The 19600-nt window shown below is 36.1% G+C and overlaps 2 protein-coding genes across 3 annotated transcripts in view; one reads left to right on the top strand and one right to left on the bottom strand.

The window, feature by feature from the left end:
- LOC145686707 (uncharacterized) overlaps positions 1 to 19600 on the top strand; it is a 106529-nt gene that overhangs the window by 3076 nt on the left and 83853 nt on the right. Inside the window, exon 2 of one of the 2 annotated variants that reach the window (XR_014131641.1) lies at positions 941 to 1053. Coding sequence is in view for 1 of the 2 variants with exons in the window: in XM_081760286.1 (XP_081616412.1) it covers positions 941 to 983 (43 nt within the window). In the remaining variant the exon portion in view is untranslated. Of the gene's footprint in view, positions 1 to 940; positions 2245 to 19600 lie in introns of those variants that run through there. The other variant, XM_081760286.1, reaches the window with a different exon arrangement.
- The window catches only part of Wnt4 (Wnt oncogene analog 4), a 66065-nt gene continuing 52427 nt past the window's right edge, over positions 5963 to 19600 (bottom strand). Inside the window, exon 4 of the mRNA XM_081760303.1 lies at positions 5963 to 6698. Within this exon, the coding sequence (XP_081616429.1) occupies positions 6240 to 6698 (459 nt within the window). The 3' untranslated portion in view covers positions 5963 to 6239. The remainder of the gene's footprint in view (positions 6699 to 19600) is intronic.

Genomic DNA, 19600 nt, shown 5'->3' with positions numbered 1-19600 from the left:
TAATTGGGCCAATAACAAGATCAAAATCAGGACGTTATTGTTTAATTATAGTAGATGGTTGTTCACGTTTCGTTTATCTGGAACCTATTAAAGTTTTGTCCAGCCAAAGTATTATAAATAAGATGTATAGGTTAATGTGTAGGCATGGCTTTATACATGCTTTCGCCCATGATTGTCACTCTATTTTTGTATCTAAATTGTTCACGGACTTTTTATATAGTCAAGGAATCAAAGATATCAGGATTTCCCCTTACGCAGCGTTTTCGAATTTGAGTGAAAGATACATACGTTCTGTGAAAAATGGGTTAAAGATATTTTTCCATGATAAACAACAACAGTGGGATAAGGGCATACACGAAATTGAATTCTCACTCAATAATTCGATCCACACAGAACTAAAGTGTAGTCCAGTGGATATAGTATACGGGTATAATGTCTGTGACCCTCTTGACACTAAGTGGAATGTGGATAAAATATTTGTGGATAAGAATAAAGGTGAAATTTGGGCATCGGCGATGCGTAATATGGAGTTAGCGTGGAAGAGGAGGAAGGCGTTATATGATAAAAAGAGAATTCCTGTTGATTATAAGGTGGGGGATAAATTATTAATAAAATCGCAAGTGAAGTCATCATTGGTGGACAAGTTTAATAAGAGCTTGGCTTATCGTTGGGAGGGCCCATACACATTGGTCAAATTCCTGGGTCAGAACAGTGTTCAAATTAGATCTGATGCTAATCCTAATGATGTTCGTAGGTCACATGTAGCCCTTACTAAAAAGTATCGAGAGAGAAGAGATATAACTGCAACATAAAAAAAAAATCCGGCTAATTTAGAGTATCTCAGTCAGAGTGTTACCGCTTACCACAGTTTTAGTTTGGTTGTATATTTGTTTGTGTATTATTTGTTTTGATCAAATAGTAATTGTTATTTCTATTGCAGGCCTGCAATGCCGTGTTTTGTGTATTGTCGCGACTACCATTGATGTATGTATGTGTCCATGAATAAGTTTGGTTTCGGATATTGTCAATTATTGCAGAAATTGTCAGCTGTATGTAAGTAGTACCTTTTTATTGTTTATTGCCTAAATGGATGTTTTGGAGAGCCAATATCTGTAAAAAAAAAAAAAAAAAAAAAAAAATCAATTCTGCATTTCCGAGTCAGCTAAATTTTGTTAATTTGAGTATTGATAATTAGTTTGATAATGCTTATGAGGAATAAGATTTCAAATTAATCTATCACTTATTAGACAAAAAAATAATACCTTAGGCTGTATTATTATAATTTATTAATGAGTTAATTGCCATAATTATTAACGGAGGATGGATTAGAAGTAGAGGTCCCTGAGTGAATGTATTTTGTATGGCGATGGATGATTCTCGTTATTATTAGTATTTGATTTTGTTTAGTTCGTTTCTTTTTCTTTTTTTTCTTTTTCTTTTTGGGGGTTAGGTATGAATGATGGAGTGGATGATTCAAATCAACTAACGGAGATATTATGAGTAGTTACCTTATGGCAATTGCTTATTAAATGGATTATAATTTAGGAACATTTATATTAAAAAGGTCAACTTTTTAATTCGGGAGGGCAGGATGTGTGTAATATGTCATTAAATGGTCAAGGTTTTGAATTTTCTAAAATAATAATTGTAAATTGTAATTATCCTCGATTTTTCTGTTATTAAAACGAGATAATAAGTTTTGCACCGAATTGTAATAATAATAGTATTCTAATTTGCGATTTAAATCATTTCAAGAAAAGCTATGGTTCTCAATGACCTCTGGTGGTAATTTTTGAAATGATAAGTTTGTTCATGTGCAGCGCTACCTGGGATCGTCAGATCACAGGCAGCTATCAAATTGGAAGGAAAACGTTTACCTTTGGTGTCAAAATTCAATATGTTTTAACCTAATTGGCTTCTAAATTAAATTAAGTGTTGGTAGTGTATTTGATAAATTGTGAATATGTGAGTTTATTGCTGTGAAAACTTTGGTTTATAACTGGAATACCTACTGTAAGTAATTTTTTTTCTAGAATTTCTTTTGGCAAGTTAGTACGCCATTTAACATTGTGGTTGTTTCTATGCTGCTATCGCAGGTCGATATTTGAATGATAATGAGTTTTATAGTTGAGTTCTCAATTTTGTGATTTAAATTAAATTCATTTGTGTTATTTTTTGTATTCTCAAAATTTGGCAACTAATTATATTGTTCGAGTTTACAGATATAAAGTTGATAATATCCGATTTAACTCTATTATTTGACTAATGTAGAGCTTAGTTTACCTGGCGTGCTATGAGAGTATTTTTACTAGTAGCTATTGGATTTAATAAGTCCCACTTTTGTTCAGTTACTTGAACTATACCAACATAACCGTAATTTATTTATTAGTGGGGGAATTTAATTCTCCTTCCTTCCAGCGTGCACGTTTAAATTGTCTTTGCGGAGGCAGGTGCGCGTGTAACGTGTTAATATCCTTTCAAAATAATTGTAGTATTAATATAAATATATATATATTTAGAAACAGGATATACGTTACAATAGAGAATATGCAAAATCGATAACAAAAAAGGAACAGGCTTTTAGATTGTTGACAGTGATTCAAAAAATAAGTTCGGGTACTGAACATCGTCAGTCTTTGTAGACATTCCGAATGATAGGAGCCAATAAAGTATTGAGGTAAACTTTTAACCTTTCCTGAACATTGCCCAGTAAAATGCAACTCCAGGTGAAAGATGATACATTCACCTGAAATTTACCCCCCGTAAAATTACAAGGTTTGACAATGAAGTTCCAAGCCTGATGTTAGTACTCTGTAACTGCCAACAATATATATATATATTATACCATGTGAGCTTAATGCTATGGTATTCTTCTTTTGAAGGATATGTGAAGATTTTGTAAAAAGGGCATCTGTGCCCTTCTAAACATCGGTCATTGAAGACATCCTGGTTTCCATTGACATGAATTCTTACATGGAACAGAAGATAGCAGACATAAAATTTGCTGCAAGTTGAGGAAATCAGTAACAGAAACTTCCGGGATGATCAGAACTATTTACTGCGAGAATGTCCTATCTCGTGGTCATGGATAATGAACATGAAGACATTTCTGTGATGGCCCCAAAGGTAGACGTTCGTCAACCAGTCTTTACACCCTCCACATCTTTCTCTGAACGATTGGTTGACGGAGGTTATTAGCTTCTGGCATCATTAGGAACCTCTTCACCTCCATCACAGAACTGGGTGTTCTATTCTGACACACGATCCCGTGATATAACATTCTCGCGGTAAAAACTTTAGCTCATAAATCTCTCTTGTTGGTGGTTTTCCTAACTTACAGCCAAATTTAATGTATTTGTTCCATGTACGAATCCATACACTGAAAAAGAATCTGTTATCCAGACAGCGGTATATTGTACACATATACGGATTCCATATATTTAGTACGGAAATCTGTACGGAACATACATTATCCATATGCTATGTACGTACTACTTTTTTCTCGTTTAGATGTTACATCATGCAACTGCAGGATGTCCGACTTTCAACAGTCTTCTGTATATTACATACGTCAGCTCCTATGAGCTTCCTCGTGGCTAAACTGTTAGCGTACGCGCCTTTGGCGTGGGAGACCGGGTTCGATTCCCGGCGGGAGCTCATGTGGTTCGGATTCCACGTTAATCAGTAGGTCCACGTCTCATATAGCCTCGCTGCTGAAAGGGACGCTAAACTAAAATCAACTCAACGTCAGCTCCTATATTTTATATACCTCCATCTGTATATAAGATCCCTACCGCCTATATTCAATCATACGGAAAATGCGTATAGGTGGAACACTTATACGGACAGTATTATAAAACATATATTTTCAGTTATACGTTTGCTGCACGATGTTATATATAGTAGCACTACAGGACTAAGTCTAAAACTACAGGATTTACGCATGTAACCTACATTTTTACGTACTCCACATATATTTTTTCTCTGTGTAACAATGAGCACTAGGATGTTTTCCCTGACCGGTATTTAAAAGAGCACAGGTGGTCTCTTTACTAAATTTTCACATGTCCTACAAAACAAGTAAATCTTCACATGTCCTACAAAACAAGTAAATATTCACATGTCCTACAAAACAAGTAAATTTTCACATGTCCTACAAAACAAGACTATCATAACAATAATCTTGCCTGATAGACAATTTTCTATAGTTAACAGTTACAGATAATCAGTTCTGGAATGTCATTGTCAAATCTAACAGTTATTTTGATTAGTCTGTGAATGGAGTGTCTACTTATAATAATGATTTGCTCAAATCAAGGAAAGACTTTTTTTTCGTAATCTAGAAACTAATTACTGTATTGATCAGTGTTTCTTCCAGGAGAAGTCCCCTGGCTGTAGCTGACAAGTAAACCTTACGTTTGGGTGAATCGAGTTGCTGACTGAGACACATATGAGAAAGTAGTACTAAATGTGGTCAGTATTTCAGTGAAGTTGTAGGTGCGAAGCTCCAGGGATTTAGGAGATACAGCTACCAGAACATCACATGGAAGTACATAATAGTCTTCATACAGTTGGAGGTAAAAGCCCTGTAAGACCTCTTCTAACGACAAAAGGTGAATAACAAATATATGGGTACATATTAGGACTAGGGGGAAGTCATATAGTAAGAGTATACCTGACGGCGGCCATCTTGAAATCCGCCATTTTGAATTAAGGCTAAGTTTTTAAAATAGGAATAGGGTCATGTGATACATGATTTAAGGCGCAAATTTAATCAGACGAACAATGGTGACGTTAATTTTGATTTACGCGCAATTGGTAAAAAGTTACAGGGAAATTAAATATTGTTGCAGAATATGTATTAGTCCTTTACCCCACCTTGTAAATTTTGTGTTAATGATAATAATTAAATAAAAAGCATGTGGATAAATATTAGGTCTATGGTAGGAGTTGCCTTGATGGCGGCCATGTTGAAATCCGCCATTTTGAATCAGACAAAAATTTTAAACAAAACGCACAACAGTGACACCTTATTAATAGCAAATTTTACCATAAATCCAACAGTATAACTATTTTTGCTTTATCATTAACCAGCATTTGTTATCGCATAAACAAGTTGCTAATTTAAGGAAAAATGACCAAAGTGGAATTGAGTCATAATTGAACTTGGGTGTTTCTTCAAGAAAAGTCCTCAATTAGTACAATCAATATGTAGTTCAGAAAAGAGTGCATGACTTGCACAAACATTGTAACGCCACCATTGTATTTCTTATTAACTTCTAGCCCGAAGTCATCTATTGCATTACTCTATTCCCATTTAATTTTGTGCTGGTTAATGATAAAGCAAAAATGGTTATACCATTGGATTTATGGTAAAATTTGCTATTAATAAGATGTCACTGTTACGCGTTTTGTTTAAAACTTTTGTCTGATTCAAAATGGCGGATTTCAACATGGCCGCCATCAAGGCAACTCTTACCATAGACCTAATATTTATCCACATGCTTTTTATTTAATTATTATCATTAACACAAAATTTACAAGGTGAGGTAAAGGACTAATACATATTCTGCAACAATATTTAATTTCCCTGTAACTTTTTATCAATTGCGCGTAAATCAAAATTAACGTCACCATTGTTCATCTGATTAAATTTGCGCCTTAAATCATGTATCACATGACCCTATTCCTATTTTAAAAACTTAGCCTTAATTCAAAATGGCGGATTTCAAGATGGCCGCCGTCAGGTATACTCTTACTATATGACTTCCCCCTAGTCCTAATATGTACCCATATATTTGTTATTCACCTTTTGTCGTTAGAAGAGGTCTTACAGGGCTTTTACCTCCAACTGTATGAAGACTATTATGTACTTCCATGTGATGTTCTGGTAGCTGTATCTCCTAAACCCCTGGAGCTTCGCACCTACAACTTCACTGAAATACTGACCACATTTAGTACTACTTTCTCATATGTGTCTCAGTCAGCAACTCGATTCACCCAAACGTAAGGTTTACTTGTGAGATGAATGAAGTTTTTATTACATGCCACTCTTGTATAGAGCACGTCATTGTTTTTTCTTTCTTTTTTCCTGTAAATCTAAATTTGTTTCTTTAAATTTTACACTAACTCTTGATCGTAGAAGATAGTGTAGTAATACATAAAATTATTCTTATCATACATTTGAATACAACATCTTACACGATTGAATAATCATTGGTAGAACTAATTGGCATCCCTTATTTACATGTATACACTTCTTCTTCAAATAAGCACTTTTCGCATCGTACGTTGTAAATAGTCATATTGGTATAGCACCTACAAATTCTTGCAACGCTTTCTAAATGGACATTATAACCTCTACCACAGCACAGAGTAGCACAGTTGTTGCCGTCAGTACAAACACGCCCTCCTGTCACAGAGCAGTAACTTGGGGAGCGATCTAGGTACACAAACTGTCCCATTTCAGCCCCAATGCTTGCTGCAAATTTGGTGATGATTCGTTCATATTTTTGCTTTTTGTTTGTGCTTCTTGTAGCTCTGTTGGTGACTTCACCACGAACTGCATCGTAATATTTGAGTTTCAGTCTTCCTGCTGTGTCACGAAATTCTGGCAGTTTTCTCCAACAGGTCTTAGCAGCACAAGAACCAGAAACACCATGACATTTGCACAACTCACGAACCATATCAGAAACAACCTGGAAATAATAATAATAATAATAATAATAATAATAATAATAATAATAATAATAATAATAATAATAATAATAATAATAATAATAATAATTAAAACATCAAACAGAATAAGGCAGATGACACTTATTATAAATTCAAGGACACATTTTCTTGAGTACAGTTCTTTGAAAGATGGTTTGCCTAAGTGCTACCGTAAGCAGAAAACCGATAGATATTTTCATTATGCCAAGAATATTATTATATATTTTATTATACAGAGGCTATAGGGTTTCATATAGACAAAATGCAAAGAGACGCAACATGCAGTAGTGTATGATAATATGTCTCCTAGCAAAATAGTCATACTGTACGACGATGAATCGAAAATGAATCGATTCTGGGGAAGATTTATTGTAGCGCTATCCGATGCACATTTCAGTTGTCAAACCATAGTTAAACAATGCTACAAACACGGATTTCTTCTTAGACACTTCACTTAGAACTATAACCAGCTTGACTGCTCCCTGACTGAAATCACCGACAGTCTCAAAAAAGACTCCAGTGAGGCTGATACCAATAGTGAAGTGCGGAGTCAAAGTGTTTACTTATGCAGCGTGTTATATAGCCACCCGGTTCAGTGGATCACAATTAAACATCCACCGTGTTATTAACAAGAGTGAATTACCTTTCAAGGTGGTGCATAACACAAACTCTCACGCACTGTAAGCCAGGAATGTGGTAAAATGGAAAACCTGGAGAAATCTGTACGAATACCACCTGATGAGATCCTAGTGGAAGTTTGTAATCACCGTGGGCAAGACGTGCATATATGTGACTTTGTGGAGATGTTCGAGGAATTACGTACAGATGTGATTATGCAAGAAGACAGATCGATTTCATTCGTCATTGCACCGAAAATTATTTACACGGTTTGATGGTTGTGGCTAATTTTGTTACAAAGAAAAGTTAAAGTTACATCGCATTTCCAGTAATGTGAAAATTAATGTTGCATATCATCTAAAAATATGTTTTGACGGATAATTGCTACAACGAAATTCTCACTTTGTATGAAGTGCACACCAACAGGACGGAAGCGCGTCGAGACAAGGCATCAAATTCCATAGCCAAATCATCACTCGCGTTCTCCAGATAACTTGGGTCTAGATTTGTGCTATCCCCGACATCCCAGTGTGGAGTCCCGATGCCATCCTTATGAACAACTATGCCTTTATATTTCTCAAGGTACGGTATATCGTAAGATGAGCACAATTTCCAGCCTCTGGAAAGCGTCCCAATACCCAATAAACTACTCCTTGTACACCCGCAAGGAAGTCTCTTCTAATGGAAAGTGCGCTGTCGGGCAATCATCAATAGTGCTGGTTGCCATATAGAACATAATCGATGGTATAGCTCAACATGAATGACTTGATTACTGGAAGAATTCAAAAATAATGTTACAATAGTATGAGAAGCCAAGTGTACAATATGAAGCAAAAAACCTGCAACATGAAAGTTTAAGTTCATTGTGAAACTACGCCAACAACATAGGCAACCAACCTAACGTCTTTGTGGCACTGATCACGCCAGGATAACCTTCGGCTTCGTCCCCCTGCACACTTCGTTTGGAGCAAGAAATGCATAGACCACGTGACTACAAACCACAAATTTCTCACAAGATGGAGTAATAGATTGAGGTTCTTCTCATTTCTCTTCTCATTTTACATCCTCAGTTTTAAAGAGAGAGAAAGAAAAAAAGGTCAACGTGATAAAAACTAAATAAAGAGGAATATGCGAAATATAAAGGAAAAGAAAACGTGCGCATATATTGACAAATGACACATGCACTTCAAAGGAGACCACCTCAAATTTTGTTATGAACCATATATAATAACTGTGAGAATCAGCAAACCACAAAGACATAATTACACACAGTAAGTGTTATATAACACATATTTATTTAAACAAATAAAAATGCTCGCAGAAAGCTAAAAATGTCTTTAAAATCTCAACCATAACTGAAACAAGAGATTACTTCCCTATTGTTTTTCTTCGTAGCATCCATCTACATGGAGAAATGAGAAAGAGAGAACATCTTAAGAGATTCGCACGTATACAATATCGGAAACTGCTAAATGGAAAAAATTACAGTCTTTGGATGGGATTCGAACCCAGAACCATAGTATTAGAAATCCCACACTCTACCGATGTAGCTAGTCTGACAGTAATACCCTGTTCCTCCATCATTACCTATGAAAGATGGAATGGATTCGGCAGAAAACTACGTCTAACATGTCCACGACAGACCGCCTATAACCTATGTCTAATTGGTACTTTAAAAAGCTAGTTCTACACGTGCATAGAAAAGTAAAATCAAATGAGTAGTTAGTACACATCACTTTGTCTGTCTCACTCTATCTCTGACTATAGAAATCGAGGAAGAAGAAAAAAGTATAGAGGTGAGAACAGGAAGAACAAGCAAAAATATAAGTTGCAGGAAACTGAATATCAAGGAGAGAGAGAGAGAGAGACATAGAGACAAAGAGAAAAATAGAGGGGACGGAGCAAATGATTTAATATACATCGGAAAAGAAGGTTCACAACTGTGCTATAAATTTAATGTATTGAATACTCTGTTTCTTCTAAATTGCTTGCTCGATGACAAATATTAATTTGTAAAAACGTAGCAAATGCCCGCGTTGTCTTGTTTTCTTACTGTTTCAGTAATAGTGGAAAATGTGGTTTATGCAACATAATAAATTACTAATTTTCCCACAACAACCATGTAGATGTTGTTGATGATTTTGAGTTTAACGTCCGTTCAGCAGCGAGACTATATGAGACGTAGACCTATTTATTAACGTGGAATCCGAACCGTATGAGCTGCTGCCGGGAATCGAAGCAACCATGTACTAAGCAAAAGTAAGAAATTTCTAAGCAAAAGAAAAACTGATCAGCAAAATACATAAAACGATAGTCCTGCAAACTATTACTTAAAGAGAATTTATTGTAAAATCAATACATCCATGTGGCGGTATATAGTCGTAAAGTGGTTAGAAAACTTAATATTAAACTGTCGATCACATTGTTTTACTTATTTGAATTCAATGTCGTATAGATTCGGTTTTAGCTCTAGATTTCAGCGTTCTCACTTCGATTCTTAACTTGTTGGAAATATGCATTAATCGAAATTATAAAAGTATACGAAATTTAACTAGCTAAAAGAAGAGAATAACATAAAAATCCGGATTAGAGTATTACAATAAACATGTGTATTTTGTTTAGGGTTTGCAAGTCATAGCTTATAGGAATTATAGAAAAAACGTTCGTTGTGAAAGCTCAAGAAAAAAAAAAGGAAACAGAGAATATACACAAACCTCAGGTGGGTTTGAACACGAGACGGCGGAGGTAGTAGACTACTCTACTAAACCGCTCGGCTATATCTTAATTCTCTAGTACGTTTTGATAAATATTATCTATAGTATTTGCACTTTACTTGTTTCTGTTTTGTTGTTTGTCATATAATGTATACGAGTGGCGAATAATAGGATAGAACTGTTTTAGACGAGTATGAACAATTTTCCCGGACAAGTCATAATCTTATATGTATCTAAATTGCACAAATAAATCAGATTAAATCTGTAAAGTGCTTCGGGGGTTTTGATGGAAGTTAACTGTTGCATAGTTACGAGTTTTTGTTTATGCCCACCACTCGATGGAAGTTATGTTCTTGAAAGATAGTAACTGCTACTATATTCTAATGTATTGGATTTAAAAAATATGGAAAATATTTTGTTACTAACAGTGAGTGAGTATTTTTGCGTGCAACAACAGTTGATTACAGGCACATCTACTTCTGCGCATGTCTTTCATAATACGACGTCATGTATAGCAATATTGTGCATTATCCTATATTCAAAGACGTTTTTAGCACTTTTACTTTGGTGTGTAAGACTGGCGCAATATGATCATTCTGATGAGAGTGTTATTGAACATGCGGGATTGAGTGTTCCTGAAGCATGCGCTCGATTAGGCGTGCATCGTGCAACAGCGTTCAGATGGTGGAAAAAATATGAGGAAACTGGAAGTCTAACTCGAAAATCTGGAAGTGGTTGGCCACGAGTGTCCTCACCGACACAAGACCAACGATTAGTTGATCAATGCTGTCGACAGCCTTCATGTGTGCCCGACAACTGCAGCAGTCTACCGCCTTTCCAGGTGATGTAACTACAGTCCGACGGCGACTTCGGGCCGCAGCCTTAATTAAGGTCCTTCCGGGCTGCTGTTAAGGAGAGATTGACAGAAGATCACAAAGTCGATAGACTGGCGTTTGCAGAGCTAAATATTACTTGTCACTGGGACACTGTTGTCTTTACAGATGAGAAAATATTTTCCACTGGAAACTTTGGGCCAACACGTATGTATCGCCCATCTGGAAGACGGTTTAATCCACAATATATGGCCCGTTCAGCGCGAATGGGTCATGTGACGATTCACTGTTGGGGATGGATATGCGAGACTGCAGGTTGAGGTGGTATCCATCGAATTATAGGCCGACTTAATGGTAAAAAAATGTTGATCTTCTCGACTTTATGCTCCCTGAAATAAAAGCACATATTGGCGACGACGTACTCTAATCCGGATTTTTATGTTATTCTCTTCTTTTAGCTAGTTAAATTTCGTATACTTTTATAATTTCGATTAATGCATATTTCCAACAAGTTAAGAATCGAAGTGAGAACGCTGAAATCTAGAGCTAAAACCGAATCTATACGACATTGAATTCAAATAAGTAAAACAATGTGATCGACAGTTTAATATTAAGTTTTCTAATCACTTTACGACTATATACCGCCACATGGATGTATTGATTTTACAATAAATTCTCTTCAAGTAATAGTTTGCAGGACTATCTTTTTTTTTTTTGCTGATCAGTTTTTCTTTTGCTTAGAAATTTCTTACTTTTGCTTAGTACATGGTTGCTTCGATTCCCGGCAGCAGCTCATACGGTTCGGATTCCACGTTAATAAGTAGGTCCACGTCTCATATAGTCTCGCTGCTAAACGGACGTTAAACACAAAATCATCAACAACATCTACATGGTTGTTGTGGGAAAATTAGTAATTTATTATGTTGCATAAACCACATTTTCCACTATTACTGAAACAGTAAGAAAACAAGACAACGCGGGCATTTGCTACGTTTTTACAAATTACCGTAATATTTGTTATCTAGCAAGCAATTTAGAAGAAACAGAGTATCAGGCCCGTAGCCAGCCCAAAAATTTAGGGGGGGGGCGGCAGAAGTTAGGGGGAGCCCGACCCAATCATATTATACTTCATCACCATATTATAGTTCATTTGCAAGCCTATCGTGAAACCTTTATTGGGGCCAGCCAAAGTTTAGGGGGGCGGCCCCCTAGCCTCCCCATGGATACGGGCCTGCAGAGTATTCAATACATTAAATGTATAGCACAATTGTGAACCTTCTTTTCCGATGTATATTAAATCATTTGCTCCGTTCCCTCTATTTTTCTCTCTGTCTCTATGTCTCTCTCTCTCTCTCTCTCTCCTTGATATTCAGTTTCCTGCAACTTATATTTTTGCTTGTTCTTCCTGTTCTCACCTCTATACTTTTTTCTTCTTCCTCGATTTCTATAGTCAGAGATAGAGTGAGACAGACAAAGTGATGTGTACTAACTACTCATTTGATTTTACTTTTCTATGCACGTGTAGAACTAGCTTTTTTAAATACCAATTAGACATAGGTTATAGGAGGTCTGTCGTGGACATGTTAGACGTAGTTTTCTGCCGACTCCATTCCATCTTTCATAGGTAATGATGGAGGGACAGGGTATTACTGTCAGACTAGCTACATCGGTAGAGTGTGGGATTTCTAATACTATGGTTCTGGGTTCGAATCCCATCCAAAGACTGTAATTTTTTCCATTTAGCAGTTTCCGATATTGTATACGTGCGAATCTCTTATGATGTTCTCTCTTTCTCATTTCTCCATGTAGATGGATGCTACGAAGAAAAACAATAGGGAAGTAATCTCTTGTTTCAGTTATGGTTGAGATTTTAAAGACATTTTTAGCTTTCTGCGAGCATTTTTATTTGTTTAAATAAATATGTGTTATATAACACTTACTGTGTGTAATTATGTCTTTGTGGTTTGCTGATTCTCACAGTTATTATATATGGTTCATAACAAAATTTGAGGTGGTCTCCTTTGAAGTGCATGTGTCATTTGTCAATATATGCGCACGTTTTCTTTTCCTTTATATTTCGCATATTCCTCTTTATTTAGTTTTTATCACGTTGACCTTTTTCTCTTTCTCTCTCTTTAAAACTGAGGATGTAAAATGAGAAGAGAAATGAGAAGAACCTCAATCTATTACTCCATCTTGTGAGAAATTTGTGGTTTGTAGTCACGTGGTCTATGCATTTCTTGCTCCAAACGAAGTGTGCAGGGGGACGAAGCCGAAGGTTATCCTGGCGTGATCAGTGCCACAAAGACGTTAGGTTGGTTGCCTATGTTGTTGGCGTAGTTTCACAATGAACTTAAACTTTCATGTTGCAGGTTTTTTGCTTCGTATTGTACAATAGGGCGGAGCGAAAAATCACTTTTTTATAAATGGAAAACGCAATAGTGCGGAAAAGTTGTCAATTGATATTAATAAAATACTGTAAAAATTTCGTCGCTGAAATCAAATATCTTCGGGTGGCGAATCGCCTAAAAAGATTTTGTGTCTTTATAGGGTATGCAAACCCGCCGTACACATCACTTTTTTGTGTTTCTACAATAAATGAACAAATTATTACCTATATTTCTTAACTTAAGCAGTCTATAAAATTGAAGAAATAATTTCTAGATGATTTAGGCAGATTTAGAACCATAAAATAGCCAATTTTAGCAAAACAAAGTATTGCATATCATATACTGTACTTGTGGTTTCTTATAAGGTTCTAACATTAAATTAATATGCCTATAAATGTGTTCATTGTTCATTATAATTTTTCCTTCAACACTCTTTTTCCTTTTAAAAATGTTCGTACTGTTTTATAGAATTTAACTTCCTCCCCTGAATATGAATTCAATTTGGACTAGTCCAATTGATAGTAGCAGTATTAAAAAGAAACAACATTAGTATTCGATAACTTTGTTCGAGAGTGGAAGACGATCTTTTCAAAGTAATTTTATGGTCTTAACATTGCGTTTCAGTGTTTACTTCGTTATGTGTAGTTGGTACGTGTATAAACAGTTTGTTTTTGTACTGTCAATTAAACTTTATGTAATGTGCGTGAGATCTGTATTTTATATCAATATTGAAACTCTAACCATGTCGAAGATAAGAACAAGATTAAGAACGACTCACCCCGTGCTTGGACATTCAGCTGAACTTTCAGGTGTGTAGTTGCCCACAAAATTAGATATAATGAAGCATTATTTTCAATTGGTAGAACTGGAAAAGTGTGAGAAAGGGTATGATCGATCTGTAAAGAAGTTGGCTAGAGACGTTGCCCAATGTGTGAAATCTGTTTTTGGCAAAGCTTCCATCCCTACTTTGTCGTTAGAACGTGTAGCTCAGTTTCTACTTGCTTTGCACGGAAAGTATATAAGAAGTTTGTTAAATCTGAGAAGAAAACGAAAGCTTCTGTTAGCTTCCAGAAAAATTGGATATATTTAAACAAGATTACACGAAGTCTTTACATATATGTTCCTGAACTTTCCCTGTGCTCATGTGAATTAAGAAAAAAATATCTAGAAAGAAGTGAACATTTCTGCAAGATCAGAGAACAGCACGAGTAGCCAGAATAAAAGGGAGTTGACAACGAGGAGTCTTTAAAACTAATCATACGCACTAAAAGTAAATCACGAGAGACCACCTGGCAACAGTCTTCTTACACCTCACAAACGAGTACTTCTAATGAACTCCAGACATGATCTTCTGATAGCGATGAGTCAGGTGTTGATGATTACTTTGCAAAACAACAGGATATTAGAGAGAAAAGAAGCAAGCAGCAACGACGTGTCCTTAGACTTTTCAGTATGCTGACAGACCGATTTCGAACATCTGATCGTGCAACTGCTTTGATAGCAACAGCTACATTGCAATCTTTTCGAATAATTGATCCACAAAATGCTGGTTAGATGACAGACTGTCCAAAAGTCCGGCGGGAAAGGGAAAATATAGGACAAAAGGAAGTGCTAATGCCCAAAGCAAAGGATCTTAGAGGCTTATCTTAGGGACTTTGATGGTCTTAGAGATGCAGGAAAGAGACTGGAGGTCGCTGATTTTCAGTAAAGAGATACGCTACTTGTAAAGATGGAGCTAAACACGTGTGGCTAATGAGAACTTCTTCAAGGTACATACGACAAAAGGAACGGCAATTGGTTCATGAAGTACGTAATCCAAAATAACTGCTATTTCGCACACCCGGAGAATATAACGATGAAAGACTTCACGTCAGAAAAGAGGCATAGAGAAAGATAGTCAACGTAATAGGAAAAGCTAGGAATGAGAAGAGTAGATATTATGACAGTAGTATCAGTATGAAGACGAAACGAGGAAGACCAGCGTAAGAAGACAATGAGTCACATGTAAAAAAAAATGTATGCTACCAAAGCTCAATTTCAATGCAAACGATTACACAGACCTTATTAATTGGGAATCAGTTGAAGTGAGGCATCCTCCAGCGTTGTCTTGTTTTCCAACAAAGAACTTGAAATCTACAATAATAACCGTGAACATCCAGTCATCCAGAGCTTTAAAATATTCCTGTCACATTACGAGTACAGAACGCTGGTAAAACTTGTAACAAAAGCATCTACAGCAGTTTATGGCAGAAATGTTTTATCAGACTTAAACTAAAAATACCGATTTGTAAACACAAAAGTAAAAACAAAGGCAAACTATGCTCTGCAAATAACCAAAGATCTAAATTTGAACATACGTGTATGAATGGTAGGGTGGGCATGGGAGGGACCTGACTGGCACCCACGTCCTCGTCGTGGGTCCTCGGTCGTTTCGCTGAAACAATCAGAGAGATGCAGAAAAAATATGTATTTTTTATTAAGTAGATTATTATTTTGATCAAATTGACTAGTGTGTGATCCAAAATGTGCCTAAATCATGCAGAAAACATTTCTTAAATTTTATATATTACTTAACTTAAGAAATGTAGTTTATACTTTTGTTCATTTACCGTAGAAACGCAAAAGAGTGATATGTACGGCGGGTTTGCATACTCTATAAAGACACAAAATCCTTTTTGGCGATTCGCCACCCGAAGATATTCGATTTCAGCGACGAAATTTTTACAGTATTTTATCAACACCAATTGACAACTTTTCCGCACTATTGCGTTTTCGATATATAAAAAAGTGATTTTTCGCTCCGCCCTAGTGTACAATATAATACATAAAAAATGAAAATTAAATCTTTGAGTTTTACGTCCCACGCGTACGCCGGTTAGGCTAAAGGAGACGGTGATTATGAGAAATGAATGAAATGGTGGAATGGAGAAAGTGGGAGGAAAGGGGAGAATCCCGAGAAAACCCACGCACACGGTGTTTGTCCACCACAAAGTTCACTTGGCGGGAGCAGGGTTTGAACACAAGACCCCACACACCAGAAGTGAATGCTCTACCACTGAGCCACCGCGGCCCCGAATATAATACATAGAGATTATTTATTCTAGACAAACTGTTCTAAATAGATATCAATACAATCTTGCCTTAGATTATGAATTACAATAATGAGTTCAGTGTTTCAGACATCAAGTCATTCTTGCCAGGCTATACAAGATCATACTGTCATAGGTGAATAGTGTTGCCTACAAGACGAAATGAGAAATAAAGTGTTCTCATCTCGTCTCGTAAAATTTTGACCAACTTTCGTCTCGTCTCAATTCTCGTAAAGTTATTTTTCGTCTTTTGTCACTTTGTAAATTTACTTCCAAAATTATGTCCAGATTAAAAAAAAAATTCATCTAGAAGTTATCAGAATCCTTTCGTGTCACGAAAGGTCCACAAAGGGTGTGAGATTAATATCTAAACCATACTTATTATTGTAGTATATTGTGTAATGACTTCCATAACTTTAAATATTGATAAACTTTCTTCATTGTGTTCTTACAATCACTTTATCAATTTATAGTTCTTATATTGAGAATCATGTTACTCTAAAACAGTGTGTCAGCAGATCTAAGACTTCGGTGAACTAGTGTTGTTCACGGAACTCGAAAAAAATGATTGTCTCGAAAACGCTACGAGAATTGTCATGCTTTTCGTCATGTCTCGTGAGCAACACTTATCAGGTCATTCTTGTCAGATTATATAAAGATATACTGTAATGGATGAATGAGCACTGCAGAAGGCACGCCTATTCAGTGGCATAGCTCTTACCTCTGGTGTGTCGGGTCCTTGGTTCAATCCCTGGCCAAGTAAGTTTGTGTTGAACAACATCGTGTCCGTGGGTTTTCTCTGGGTACTCCCGTTTCCTTCCACTTTCTCATTACACCAATTCTTTCATCTTCGTTCTCTTGCTGGCTCCCATAGTCTAAAAAGCTTAATTGTGGGACGTTAAACTGAAAGATTTCATTTTATTTCACAAGTGAAGACTGCAAAGTCGATGAAAACTTATCAGTCTTTGTAAAGGCAAAAAATCTCTTCTACCTATATTTAAAAACATATAATATTATTTTAATAGCACTAATGCAAAGGTGAGGTTAACCTTACTAAATATAATTCGAGATTCTAAAATCTTCTTTCTAATTTTTAAAGGGAAATTCTACTAAAGATTTCAAAGCTTTCAAAAGTTAAATATTTTTGGTCAACGGAAAACCAACGTTGCGTGAAGTACATATATTTGGTAAAATGAACTCTTAATTCAATGTTGCTTTCAATCTTGAAATAACTGTCATGAACGTAAATAAGGAAGTACATTTCCAATGTTGAAAACGTCATTACGAATAGGGTCTATGTTATCATCCTTGGTTGGTTAATTTAGTTTTAAATTCCTGTTTAGCATCAAGATTATATGAACGTGGACCTAGTTCTTAATGTTGGGTTGGAGCCTCAAGGAGATAGTTGGGGGCGCGGTGGTTCAGTGGTAGAGCGTTCACCTCCGGTGCTTGGGGTTCCTGGTTCGATCCCAGCTCGCGCCGTATAAACTTTGTGGTGGACAAACACCGTGCTCGTGAGTTTTCTCGGGGTTCTCCCGTTTTCCCCCACTTTCTTCATTCCACCATTTCATTCATTTCTCATCATCAATGTCTACTTTAGTGTAACCGGCATAATCGTGGGACGGAAAACTTAAAGGTTTCATATTTTTTTAAAGGAAATCGAATCTGAGTCTTGTGTACGTCGAAGACAATTATGATAATTATATTGCCAGAAGGAAGCTTGTTATCATCTTAGAATTTGTATATTAAACAGATAGGAAGGGGGAAAATTACAAGAGAAAAGCATATGCCTCAATTAGCGTCGGGTCATTTCAAATTTTGCTTGGGAGCAGGAGCAGGCTGCGCCGATTTCTAAATAACTTTGAGGAGGTTCAGATATATGTGTTTTGTTGTCAGATATACAAACTAAAACCCTAAGCAAAAATATCAAAATTCTAGGGGGACCAGGGCACCTTCACTTCCTCAGGATCGGCGCCCATGAAAATTATCCATCGATCTACGTTTTTTTTCACTTTCTTATTAGCATATTACAAGCATATTATTGATTACAATTTATGTATCTTAAACTCAAGGAGAGGAGTTACTCTCTCCTGCCATCCTGAATGGCACCCTTGCCAGAATGCCAAAATCGACTCCATGAAATGAATATACTCATACCAAAATATTGGGAAGTAAAAGAAGGAATTAATGAAAACAGATAGATTCTTTCTTAATATCGGGACCGTGGTAGCTCAGTGTTAGCCGATGGGTGTATCCGAGCGATCTGAGGCGTTAGGCTGATGATCGTGAAATGAAAACCATTGGGAATCCGAGTCTCTCTGTAGTAGCAAGGGTGGAATTTTTAACTGTCCTCGATGTTTGTGTGTTCGTATCTGTGTCGTGTGTAGTAGTCCTGAAAAGTGGTTGAAGTAAATCAGGAAGGTTTTTATTTTTAAAAAAGTGGTAGAGCGTTCACGTCTGGTGCATGTAGTCCCTGGTTCGTGCCAAATGAACTTTGTGGTGGACAAACGCCGTGTGTGCGGGTTTTCTCGGGGTTCTCCCGTTTCCTTCCAGTTTCTTCATTCCACCATTTTCATTCATTTCTCATCATTACGGTCTCCTTTAGCCTCACAGGCATAACTGTGGGACGTAAAACTCAAAGATTTGATTTTATTCTTTTCTTTCTTAATATCGTATTTACGTACTATAGGTAGAAAAAAAATAACGAAGTTTCTGTTCGTTCCGTTTTGAACCCTCATAATAAAAGCTTAAAGCGGAATTAGAAATTGATTTGTGATCGACACCATGACACACTTGTAATACTACTACTACTACTACTACTACTACTACTACTACTACTACTACTACTACTACTACTACTACTACTACTACTACTACTACTACTACTACTACTACTACTACTACTACTACTACTACTACTACTACTACTACTACTACTACTACTACTACTACTACTACTACTACTACTACTACTACTACTACTACTACTACTACTACTACTACTACTACTAATAATAATAATAATAATAATAATAATAATAATAATGTTTATTCGGCAACAAACAGCATACAGCCACTAGTGCGCCAAAAGAAAGAAAAAAGCGCATGCAATCTAATTACATCATAAGATTATACATAGGATTATACATTGTAATATAAAGCTACTAATGAAGCACAAATTTTAAAAAGACAATAATCTCATATTAATAATAATAATAATAATATTGTAGAGTCTTTGA

The sequence above is a fragment of the Thermobia domestica genome, chromosome 1 (genome assembly GCF_964235325.1).
Source record: "Thermobia domestica chromosome 1, izTheDome1.hap1.1, whole genome shotgun sequence".
NCBI classification, from domain to species: Eukaryota; Metazoa; Arthropoda; class Insecta; order Zygentoma; family Lepismatidae; genus Thermobia; species Thermobia domestica.
The sequence above is the reverse complement of the archived record's forward strand: the minus strand, read 5'-3'. Positions and strand labels throughout refer to the sequence as shown.